We start from the raw sequence: 12,093 nt of genomic DNA, 5'->3' as shown, positions 1-12,093 counted from the left end.
TCATTCAGTATATCTGGTTGTTATATTATGTATCATCAAATACTGTTTTATGAGTATATATTAGGTAAATTAATAGCATCCTGGTCTTCAACCTCAGGTAATTGCAAATGTGTCTAAACTGTTCCTCCCTAAAAGGGTGTTCCTTCCCCCTGAGTTTTCATTTCGACATCTTCCTGGTTCTTTCCTCTGGACAAATAAAATGTACGTCATTTTACAAGACAAAAAAATCAAAGGAATATGGGAAGGAGCCAAGGAACATGTAGGTACCTACCTGATTCAAGTTATGGTTGTCAGTCATGAGCGTGGGAAATAGAGAGGATTTAACATGTAATTTGCCATACATTCGACATATCATCGTCCCATCAATTTACACTGATTCTACTTGGTGAACAATGGCAACTCTATATACGTGTTCTCCGAGAGGTTTGTCTTCTCATAAGTTCTGGGATGAGTCTGAAGAGACCGTCTGGCCCAATGTGGCCTCAATTCCTCCCCCCTCGCCCCCCCAAGTCGTTGCTCCTATTGAGCAGGAGCCTTGTGCCAATTTTTCCTGTAAGTTATTCCTTCTCAATTGATTATCTACCTTCCTTACCGTCGGTAAGGCAGATAGGTAAGTATCTAAGGTAGGATTGATGAGTTGACAGAACTATAGAGGAAGAACTAAGGGCCAAGACTGATGCGAGGATCCGGCGGGTGGCAGAGGATGCCAGAGAGCACCTCTGGGGGGAGGCGTACGCGCATCTCCCCCATTGCGAAATAGACTGGTCGCTGGATGATGAGTTTAGCTGCCGTGTCGTGGGGATGGAGTGTTATGGGATGTTATCTGTGAGGCCAGCTTCGCTCCGGCGCCATCTTCAAAGCGCTGCGCATGTGGTAAGTTAATCTACCTATATAATGAGTTCTCTTGTGCACATGAGTGTCTTTCCTACCTAGGTAGTACCTAATGGGTAGTAGGTATGAAGCTACTTTTGGTCCTGTTTACTGATTGTGACTACCTGTAGAAGCACGAGGCCCGACTTGCCAGAGAGTGGGTTGAGCCTCCCTCCTCCTCCCCCCAGCCGAGCCCTCCTCTTCATCAACCACCAACTCCAATTGCTCCTGCCCTTGAGACGGACTTGATGAAAGTTGATGGAGAGTTGGAAGCAGAAAGAGCCATGGACGCCTCGCAATCTGCTGTTGCTGCTGAGCCTGGAATTCCCATCCTGAATATATCTAGCAAAAGGAGCTCTGCTCCTGATGCTAAGACACCAGACATGGGAGCGGGGAGGGAAAGCGCTCCCCAACCACCGCCACATTTACGTCGTTCGCGAAGACCCAAGTCTTCTACCATTACTTACACTATATAGTGGTCGTGCTGGAACTGTTGGTGTGGGTGGTTTCGTGACCGGTGGAGGAAACTCCTTCTACTCTGCGTCTCATGTAAGTGACAAAAACACCAAAAAAGCATTTGGAAATAACTCACATATACAGGGAATGGCTTGTGACACAGTAGCGGGTTGGCAGCTCGTCCTCGCCAACGGTGACATCGTTGAAGCTAACGCCGAATCCAATGCCGATCTCTGGCAGGTGAGTATCTCCATATTACATTCATTCAAGTCAGTCATTCTAATCTCAACTAGGCCATGAAAGGTGGCTCGGGAAACCTGGGTCTGATCACAAGAATCGACATGTATCCCATTGAGTTTGTCGACCGCAGCAACCCTTCAATTTGGGGTGGCAACCTTCTCTACAAGCCTGAGTCAGGCCCTGCAGTCATCGATGCCCTCATTGATTTCACCGCCAATGTACCCAAGGACGAAAACTCCAGCAGCATCGTTTACTGGGCTTATCTCCCTGCCTTAGCTGGTGGCACTATTCTCAACGCAGCTATAGAGAACACCAAGGGTGAGGTCAAGCCCCCTGCCTTCGACAGCTTCTATGCCATTCCTGATATTCAGGGTGACACTACTGTCACTGAAAAACTCAGCAAGGTCACCAAGGATCTCGGTTCAGGTCAACCTCCCCACTTCCGCAACGTCTGGTTCACAAGCTCCTTCAAGCCCAATGCCGAACTCCTGAACTATGTCGTTGAGAAGTATGACGAACTCAACCAGGCCCTTGAGGCTCTCATGCCCAGTGCCGAGTCAGAGCTTAACACACTCTGCATGTTCCAACCCATCACCAAGTCCATCGCCGAGAAGGGTGTCAAGAATGGCGGCAACGTCATGGGTCTAGACAAGTATACAGAGGGCGGAGATGGTATCATGTTCCTCCTTACCTGGGCTGCCAAGGGTGAGGCAAGCGAGGAGGCTGCTTTCCCTCTCCTCAAGGCTTACATGGACGACATCGAGACCAAGGCAAAGGAGATGGACGCTTGGTGGGCTTGGAAGTTTATCAACTACGCTCATCTTACACAAGATCCTCTAGCGACTATTGGAGATGAGGCTCTTGCTAAGCTTCGTGCTGCAAGCAAGAAGTACGACCCTCAGGGTGTCTTCCAGAAGCTCCGAGTTTCTGGTGTTAAGATTCCTTTTTAATCAGAGTACCATAGAGATGAACATTAGAGGCATTATAGACCGTATGAATATTTGAATCACATAGATCTCTAATCAATTGTGTGGAGAGATTTATCAACTTGAATTCGATCTCATGTAGCAGAAAGACTTGGGTAAGTTTAGGATAGACTTAGGTGAGTTTATTACATGTTAGCAGGCCTTTAGACCAGTTTATTTCAGCACATTGGCTTAGTGTCAGAGATTTTCTTACTCCCCGAGAATTATCTTGTTATTGTATTTTATATAGTATTAACGTCAACTGAAATGAGATGAGGTTTCCACGTTTCTCTTCCATAAAGGTCTGTTATCATCGATTCTCATGCGGCATAATGCTCAGCAGAGTCGAGCCATGCATGAATCGAATGGTTTCTCTCAGTTCCTAACAATCTCCTTGCCACCAAACCATGCTCGAATAGTAGGCCAGTATGTGTAGTGCAAGTAAACATCGACAGAGGCAACGACTGCGAGGCCTGCTAAGACATATCGACGATTCTGAGGAGAGGCATTCCTCCATTTCTCGACCAAGCTGGTAGACTTCCCGACATTGGGAGCGGTGGTGCTTTTCATGGCGGTTGAGCTTGAGATGTACCTGCGAGCAGCTTGGCTGGCAGAGGTAGAGAGGCGGGTGGTGATGATGGGCGACATGATGTTTTTGTGGTTTAATTGAAGGATTTGTTTTGGGCTTTGTATAACTAAGTTCGGTCGCGCGTGTGATTGAATTGTTTCTATCGAATTGTTCTTGTTGTTTTTATATTCTACCAGAGTTGACAAACAGTCTATATATATACTCTCAAGTGATATAACCCAGTTACCAAATTCCGTTATGCTTAACCATAATGCCTAACGATCCCCACAACGCCTCGCTCAAACATAACATGCATCACTTTGTACCATCACAGATGATCTCATCGCATCAGCTACCTGGTCGCTTCGGTCGATTAATCGTCAGCGGTTTGAATGGTTTACGCAATCGATCCATCGAAGGCGCCGGCCCCAGGCCAACTGGGCGTCGCACACCTCCACTGGGTTTTACAGACATGAATGTTGTCGCGTGAAGACTTGAAGCAGGCTTGTTAGGCAATGCTTCTTCCTCGTCCTTTTTGTTCTCTTCTTCAGGCTCTTTTCTTGACGGTGGTCGTGGTGGTGAACTGGAGAAACAGGAGTAAGGTTTTCGAGGGCCCGCGTCTATCTTGGGAACATTTGGTTTTGATAGAGGTCGTGCAGAAGGAAGTTTATGTTTTGCCAGCTCCGGATCGATCAATGGCTTTTGTGGCTCCAGCCCTGTTGGTAATCTCCCAGTCATACCATTCTGCCGTGACAATGCAGACTGGTATCGCACCTGTGCAAGGGACCTGGGCGGCTGCTGCTGCTGCTGCGGTAGAGGCTGACGTTCGGGTCGAGATTGAGGAGCATCTCTTCCATGATTAAGCCATCCAAGCATACTCTTCTGCCCAATGCCTCTTTTCGTCGATCCCTTCTTTGGCCCTAGTTTTGAGCTTGCTGGTTGGGCTGCTGCGGCTGCGGCATCTAGGGCAACTCTATGAGCTCCAGCGGTTGTGAACCCTGGTAAAGCAGAAACAGTGAAATCAGATGATTTTTCCATTGTTGTGGCATATTCTCTCTGCCAGGGAAGCTCATCGGTTTCATCGTATGACGTGACCGGGTGCGCCGTACGCTGGCGCTTGGGTGCTCGCGAGTAATGTCGTCCAGTCTCTTCGTCGTATCTATCGACGTTCTTCGGATCAACAGGGTCGACAGGAAACCCGTCATCTTCAACTGAGAACATAGGTGGGAGTTTTCCGAATATTGCCTTCTCACCTGGAGCCTCTCGTCCCAAAATTTTTGCAACGCCCTCTACAACTGCTCGATCGAACGATGGCCCCTTCTTGGCGAAGACCTTGGATGCAAAAGGGGAGACAAACGGTGAGAGTTCAACCTTACTGCTCATCCCTTGAGAACCGTAGAGTGGGCAGCTTAGGTACAATAGCGCTTGGGCTCGTGTCATTGCCACATAGAGGAGACGTCGTTCCTCATCTGTGTCTTCCGATCTTGAATGAGGAATTGATCCAGTATAGACGGAGGGCACGAAAACAACAGGCCACTCCAACCCTTTTGCTGCGTGAATGGTCGATATAGTGATCAGCGATTTCTGGTCTTTTGTGTCGCCTTTGTTCTGTGCGTCCGATGCCAATGACACGTTGGCCAGGAACCGGCCTAGCATATCATCCTCTCTCACTTGATCCATATTCTCGATTTCAGGGAGTGCTTCTTCCTCTGGTCCGCCAAAATCTCTCATAAAATCGCTGACCAGATTAACAAACTCCTGAACGTTGGCCCATCGCTGTTCATGTTCTTCTGTGTATTCTTCCTCCAAATACTTCTTAAAATCAAGATGGCCAATCAGTTGCTCTATCAAGTTGACCAGAGTGACAGGGCTGCTCTGACTAATTAGATCGGCTTCTTTTCGTAAGCTCGAGATGGTCCGGATGAGTTCTGTGTTGAGCTTTTGCTCCATCTTTGGTCTGATATTGGTGTTTGCTTTACGACTGCCTTTGCAGTGCTTGAGAATCAAAGTCCATAGGCTCATGTTGGTCTGCTCCGCCTCTTCAAGAAGAGATTTGATGGTTGCTTCTCCTATACCTCTTCTTGGCACATTGATTATCCTGGCGAGCGCATCGTTGTTGTCAGGCTGGCTCACTACACGAAGGTAATCTATCAAGACTTTGATTTCCTTTCGTTCATAGAATTTGTGGCCTCCAATCATTCGGTATGCGACACCAGCTTTCCCCAAAGCTGATTCGATGTGTCGAGAAAGCGCAGCGGATCTTAAAAGAATTGCAACATCTTCAAAATTGAGCATATCTCCAAGCATCATGATGACTCGCTTAATCTCAGAAACGATCCATTCGCCTTCAGATGATGAACTCTTTAGTGTCCTGAGAACCGGTCGCGCTCCCTTAGTGTGGACTGGCAGTAACACTTTCTGGTATCGCTTTTTGTCTTGTTGAATAACGTTGAGAGATACATCAAGGATGGATTGTGACGATCGATAGTTTTCTTCCAGGGAAATTTCATCTGTATCAGGATAATCTCTTAAAAGTCGATAAAGGTTTCGAATCTCAGCTGAACGCCAACCGTAGATACTCTGATCAGGATCGCCTACAATTGTGATTCGCTGGCGTGCTTGGGCGAATAACTTCATCAGCTCATATTGAATGCCGTTTGTATCTTGGTACTCGTCGATAAGGACAGTCTGGACGTTGGAAACGCAAGCTGGGTGATCTCTCAATAGTTCGACACACTTGACCAGGAGATCATCATAGTCCAGCAAATTTGACCTTTTTAGCTGAGCTTGATACTCTTCATAGCAGGTCCTTAGCGCCGGGTTCTCTTTTTTGCCTTTCTGCGTTGGAGCCACGGCGGTATTTGGTCCCTTCGCTTTCTCTTTACTGATCCATGACCTCGCATGTAGCGGCTCGATGCCAAGTTCGAGCCTCTTGCAGATTCTCTGGATGATCGCCCTCGAATCTCCGTCATCTGCGATTCCAAACTTGGAGTCTAGTCCGATGCGATTTCCGTATATAGACAAATATCTTCGGGCAATCGAGTGAAACGTTCCAAGCACAATCTTCTTTTCGCATTCCTCGCCTAGAGCTTTTCCTATGCGCTCTTTCATTTCTCTGGCAGCTTTAACGGTAAAAGTTGCGACGATCACGTCGGCAGGTCGATAGCCAACTCTTTGAATCAGCCATACTACTCGTGAGGTGAGAGTATGGGTTTTTCCACTACCGGGACCAGCTAGAATTGCTACAGTCGATGCAGATGAAGTAACAGCTCGACGTTGCGCCTCGTTCAACGACTGAAGAATCGCATCTTGTGTGGTCAAAGTGGACATGCTGGGTACGTGGACGAATCCACGAATTGCTGTCGATTGGTCGAGGAGGATAGTATCATCGAAAAATTCTATACCCATGCGAGATTGCTCGAACGGGACTACAGCGTGGTGTTTCAGCCACCGGCGTCGCTGGTGGTGTGTTCTATTCGATCGAGGGGCTTTCGCGTTGATGAGAAGCAGGCATCTCGCGACGCGATGTCATTTTCGCGATGTCACGTGCAGTACAACGCCTACGATGTTGTAGGGTGGATAGGATCAAAACACCAAGAATATTGATCATATTTTACATCATATCATTATTGACTTCAATTAAGCACCTGTCTTGTTCTTGTTTGGTGGTTCCTTCAGGATTCTTGTGTATAACTCACATGTTTTCTCTTCACGCTTTTCAAGTATTGTGCTCATGACACTAGTCTTGCCATTCAATTTCCTTTGCAGTCATTGCGAATTCCTCCTTTAACTCTATCAATGGGCAGAAGCATTGTGTCTATGTGTCACATGCTCATCTTTCACTCTGACAGATCTCGGTATCAACTTCGTCACATCCCCTTTACGCTAAGGCTTCTCCTGTCACTATCACTGTCACGATATGCCATATCAATCACCGCTAAAGAGTGACAAACAAAAGTCCAATGCTACGGTGATGTCCCACCCTGAGAGTTCTAACAAGCCAAAAACGATACTGTGGGACACCGTTGGCATTGTTGCCCAAAAAGGTTAGACTTTGGAACATAATATTTCTCTGGATGCTGTGAAACATTGCAGTTTGTTTAACAGCCAGTGATATAAATCTATGATCGCATACTGATATTCATGAGCCGCTCTGATTTCCCTGTATAGATGCTCACCGCATAGCGCCTGTTTTGGATCTGTAACAAAACCCAACATGGTCTGAATTATGATTGTCACGTCTCCATTCAGCAATCACCAACCATATCACCAAAGTCACTTGTACAGGGTAGCATGAAGCTATAGTCGTGCGATAGTAGTGCGACTTTACACAATAGGCGCCGTGACAGGACTTTCCATTCGAGGGGATCGACACGAACATCGCTAGCAATGCCGAGCTACCTAGTGTCACACAAAGACGAGCAGCCCATTCGAGGACTTTGGCACATCACATGATGAGAGGGAGAGTGGGAAATTCCACATGGTTAAGGGCCCGACAGCCTGGATGATGCAGGCAACACACACAATTGGGCCTCAAAGTGACCCTCACTGCCTAGACTGCATCGTCTATGCCGTTAGTTGGGTGATTGAAGAGCATCGTCACCAATCGCTGGGTGAATCTGGTTGTTGATTTGACCCCGCAGATCCAGGAACGTGTGAGTCGGACAAGACCTCTCTTTGTGATGGCGAAAAGCAAGGATCGCCCCGCCCCGCTTGGGACCCTTCAACGGACGACAGAAACGAGTCAACCACAGAGAAGCTTAAAGCAAGAAAACACTGCAGTGTCTGTATCCCGGCATCTAGGATTCTAGAGCCAGCGATAGGTCATGTATGTGGGTATTGGTGGTTGGCAGTGAGAGCTACCCGCCAATCAGACGATGGCACACTATATCGCTCAGCGGTTAGCCATCCAACCACAGCTCAGAGATGGCCTCGTCACACTTGGGCCCTCACATATCGCCTGCAACCACTCTGTTGCCATCACCAAGGGTATCGAGCTATTCTCAGACGTATTCTCATGCATTCGGCCGCTATTCGACGACCGCCAGTTGACTGGCGTTGTCTGCTCAGCGACTCAGCGTCCAGCCCTGGATAGCTCAGCGGCTAACGCAGAGTGATAGACGATCATGACCCAGCCCGCTATATACCCCGTTGAGACCGCAAGTTCCCTCTTCCGTGCATGATGTTCTTCTCTAGTGTTTCGTCTCATCGTGTTCAGGAGGTCACATCGCACAAGCTGGATCCTCCATAAAGAATAAGTGTCTCGCCTTGACCTCGTTTCCCACGATGCTTCTCGAGGGTGCTCGCTACTCACTACAACTCGGTCTGCTTCTGCCTCTGTCACTCATTGCAACAGCTCAGCCTGAGCCTGTTCTATCTTCGATACTCCAAGCCCGGGACACAGATAAGCCCTTACCAGGAGGACCAATTGACACAACCTATCTGCCAGCCCAGATTGGTGGTATAATCGGAGCATACGCTGTATCATTGGTGCTGGTCGCCATAACACTGCTTGCCCTATCAAAGAAGCGGCGTGAACATATTGCAGCTGGAATTGACGAGGTCGACTTTGAAGTCCGGAAAGATATCGTCAGTCCCGACTTTCCCCCAACAGCTGTGCCTACATCTCTGAATATCATCACCGACACCGAATTTGTCAAACCGAGCTTCCAGGACTCGCACGAAGGAAATCCATACATCTATCCATCGCCGGCTTCAAGTGTTGGAGCCCCTGGAACTAATCCCTTTGTCGATCCCCGTGTTGTGGCAGTAGACAGACTCATGGCTCAATCTCAGCTTGAAGACATGTACAAGCATGTCCTGGAGCATGAGGATGCAAAGAAGCGAGGAGTCGTTTACGATGTTCCTCTGCCTCCCACTGCCCACCACCAATCACGCCCTTCAGCCTCAGCTTCCGTACTCTCTCTGAAATCTTCGACCTCCTCGCCATCGAAGAAGGAGAGGAGCAAGCCAGCAACACTCAACCTTTCTGCTTCTCGCGAGGAGAAGAGCCAGTCGAGGACATCCTCATTTCTCTCAGCACTGCGATCACCAAAGAAGAAGCAGATGAAGGGCATGAGCATCTCATCACCTCTCATGACCCCTCAATCGGGCGAATTTCCTCGCTATGAAGGACAGGAGATGAGCGCGATTCCTCCCCGGCATTATGCTCCGGCAGCTCCTCCTCCGGTCCCCACCAATCAGGTCCCGTATGGTTCACCAGCCCTCCCGCCCAAGGCCCATGCGTCTCTTCCGACCCCGGATATCTCGCCCGAGAGTGTTTTGAGCATCGATGAACGTATTGGAAGTCAACTTCCTTATCCTGGCCACGCCCGTACCGTATCGCATGCACCCAGCGAGCGTGATCCCGAATCAGCAACATCGGAACACTCTCAAGCACCACTGGTCGGCCTGCCATCGTCTCCCAAGCCCGGTTCAAGGTTCCCATCTCTTCCTGCGTCACCCAAGCCCGGCCAGACATTCCACCGTGCCAACGCACCTTCAGCTGTGCGCACTGGTGGTTCTCTACCATTGCGTGCCTACGAGCCTGCCATGGTTTCACCAAATACCATTGCGAAGACTACCAAGCAGACTGTGTTTGAGAGGAAAGGACCACTATCACCAAGCGGAGCAATGACTCCGCACACAGCTGGTGCAGTACCTTATTCGCCTTATCAGCCCTTCACGCCATGCATGCCTGTGACACCTTCACTTGTAACCAGGGAGGATCGGAAGAGAATGAAGCGCATGGTACCTAAGACACCGACGCTGGAGATGGTTCAGAGTTCGGATGACGTTTGGTAAACGAAATGATTGGAATTTATAATTATTTAACAGGGTCTACATTGCATTATTTCTTTTGATGTCGTTGATATCAAGACTTAGGGGTTTACTTGGTTAGGGTTTAAGTTACAGTATTTGGTTAGAGCTGGCCCACGGGCTTGCGGGGATTTAGTAACGGCCGCAAGGACCAGAACTTTACTATCTGCATAAAATATTCACTTGTATATCATTTATTTCTGTCAAACCGATTTCGTTTACGAGTTCACGTTGTTTTCAAACGTGTAACGTCACACAACAGACGCGGTGTTTTCCATCTATCGTTACCCAGGCCCAGGCGCTAATATCTAGTATCAAGTTTACGATCTCAAGATCTTGAATCGCCAATCGGAACAATTAAGAAGATGCATGTGATGATACTTAAAAAGCGACAAGCGTTAAAACTAGAGGGTGACGCAGGGTTGATCGTTTGATCATCGGGATGGATTGGGGATAGCTAGGAGGAGAATTCAATATTGGGATCACGATCATTTGGCGGCGGCGGGGACCATCTCGAGAAGCGAGGATAGTGGCACAGAAGCTGAAAGCTGAGTCCAAGACATGCAAGAATAGCCTGCGCTGTGTAACCCGAGCAGATCTTCTTGTTCAACGCGGATTGGCAGGGCGTCAAATAGTTCGGTATTTGTATGTAGCTATCCGTCGGACAGTACCTGAGAGGGTTGCACCAGACGGGACATGGCAGATTCGAGGGATTGATATCCAGGTTTTTTCGGATTCTTCACAACGAACTCGTCTTGGCGACCGTTGTAAAGCCATTTAATTGGATATGGGATACCCAAAATGCTCCCGAATAACCGTCGCCTGGTTCTGGCCTTTTGCCGGCTGGAATGTGATAACTGAGTTCCTGTGAACCACGGGACGCGAGACTGAGACTCGCGTGGCTAACCCGAGACAACTCGAGTAGCACCACGGTTTATGTTTTGTCTTTGGACAGTGAGATTTTGACAATAGTGACTGAGAGAGATATCATCTATGTATTACGACTCGATTATGAGGGTAATTCTCTGCGTCATGAGTCGAGTTCAATAACACAAACTTAACTCCTTTGGCGTCCTGGCGTTCTCGAGGGTCCACCCCCCCATTCCAATTTGATCAAACAAAGTTGGTTTGTGCTTGACGGGTTACTGGATTTGTGATTGCGTGCACAGTGCAGACAGCACCCTAGACCCGAATGCGAGAGGGGTAAACCTCTAACTAAAGTGGACCGTATCCTCCAGATCGCCAATACTGTACGGTTCAAGCCGTAACGCCCCCTCGCCTGGAGATTCATCCCGTGCCAGTTGCTGGGCTTAGTGAGTACGCCACCAAAAGTCATTGACGTTCTGCACTGTATTTAGAGTACCTACGTACGGCAAACACTCAAATACTAGTGGATCCCCTGAACTCATCACTCCAGTCTTTCGTACAAAAGACGAGCTTGGCCAAGCGCGGACTTGACTAGGCGTCACTGGGCTGATATCCAGGTTCCATCGTACGATTTTCTGCCCTCTTCTCAAACTGAATTCCTTGCACCCATCGCTCGCCTCCGAATCATCACCCAAATCGCTTATTCTCCCATCAGCAATTTTAACTGCTACTCGTTGCCAGTCGAACCATAATCGCGAGACTGCGCTGCTCTTCCCTTGCTGTAGAACCCCTGTACTGTCCTTTCTCACCCGTCGACCGTTCGGCAACACCCGTTCAATCATTCGATCACAGAGCCATTGAGACAACCATCGATTCATTCTGTGGTTGCAGCACGCCCTCACCACCGAATCTCTCTATCTTATCCACCGATTGATCGCCTTAGCAGAGGCTATAGGCCTGCCGACTATTACAGGCTGACCCTCAGCACAGCCTGTAGCTGTAGCTGTAGTTGTAGCTGCCACTCTAGCTGGAGCCATAGCCAGTAGCTGAGGCCATCGCGGTCAAAGTCCACTCTTCGGCCGAGAGACTCAATTGAACAGGCCACGCCGGGGATAGAGGCCAATTCAACCCAACTGGAACTGGTCCTGCACCGACAACATCGACCCTTGCTCTTAGTATCGTCGGCCAAAGGCCCTCGTCTTCCCGAAAGGAAGGCCTCGCTCAACCACGGCGACTCCTTCGGGGTCACCCCAAGCACTGGGGCTCTCAATCAGGCCATCGCAACTGCATTGCATGGTGCTGGCCCAT

General features: G+C 48.8%; 4 protein-coding genes across 4 annotated transcripts; 2 read left to right on the top strand and 2 right to left on the bottom strand.

Annotated features, from left to right (window-relative positions):
- Positions 1-392: 392 nt before the first annotated feature.
- FSUBG_5561 (nicotine oxidase) lies at positions 393-2,516 on the top strand (the record flags this gene model as incomplete). Its single annotated transcript, XM_036683671.1, has 4 exons — positions 393-552; positions 1,217-1,419; positions 1,471-1,566; positions 1,620-2,516. The coding sequence occupies 4 exons, from the start codon at positions 393-395 to the stop codon at positions 2,514-2,516; spliced, it is 1,356 nt and encodes a 451-aa protein (XP_036538903.1).
- Positions 2,517-2,906: 390 nt separating this feature from the next.
- Positions 2,907-3,179, bottom strand: FSUBG_5560 (DNA helicase II ATP-dependent DNA helicase; the record flags this gene model as incomplete). Its single annotated transcript, XM_036683670.1, has 1 exon — positions 2,907-3,179. One exon carries the CDS (start codon positions 3,177-3,179, stop codon positions 2,907-2,909), a length of 273 nt encoding a protein of 90 aa, XP_036538902.1.
- A 268-nt stretch (positions 3,180-3,447) lies between these two features.
- Positions 3,448-6,429, bottom strand: FSUBG_5559 (DNA helicase II ATP-dependent DNA helicase; the record flags this gene model as incomplete). Its single annotated transcript, XM_036683668.1, has 1 exon — positions 3,448-6,429. The coding sequence occupies one exon, from the start codon at positions 6,427-6,429 to the stop codon at positions 3,448-3,450; it is 2,982 nt and encodes a 993-aa protein (XP_036538901.1).
- A 1,956-nt stretch (positions 6,430-8,385) lies between these two features.
- On the top strand, positions 8,386-9,903 carry FSUBG_5558 (RNA polymerase II transcription initiation nucleotide excision repair factor; the record flags this gene model as incomplete). Its single annotated transcript, XM_036683667.1, has 1 exon — positions 8,386-9,903. One exon carries the CDS (start codon positions 8,386-8,388, stop codon positions 9,901-9,903), a length of 1,518 nt encoding a protein of 505 aa, XP_036538900.1.
- Positions 9,904-12,093: the final 2,190 nt, after the last annotated feature.

This window comes from Fusarium subglutinans, assembly GCF_013396075.1.
Source record: "Fusarium subglutinans strain NRRL 66333 chromosome Unknown NRRL66333_c0000055, whole genome shotgun sequence".
NCBI lineage: Eukaryota > Fungi > Ascomycota > Sordariomycetes > Hypocreales > Nectriaceae > Fusarium > Fusarium subglutinans.
Note: the sequence above shows the minus strand (reverse complement) of the source record. Positions and strands in the feature narration are given on the sequence as shown.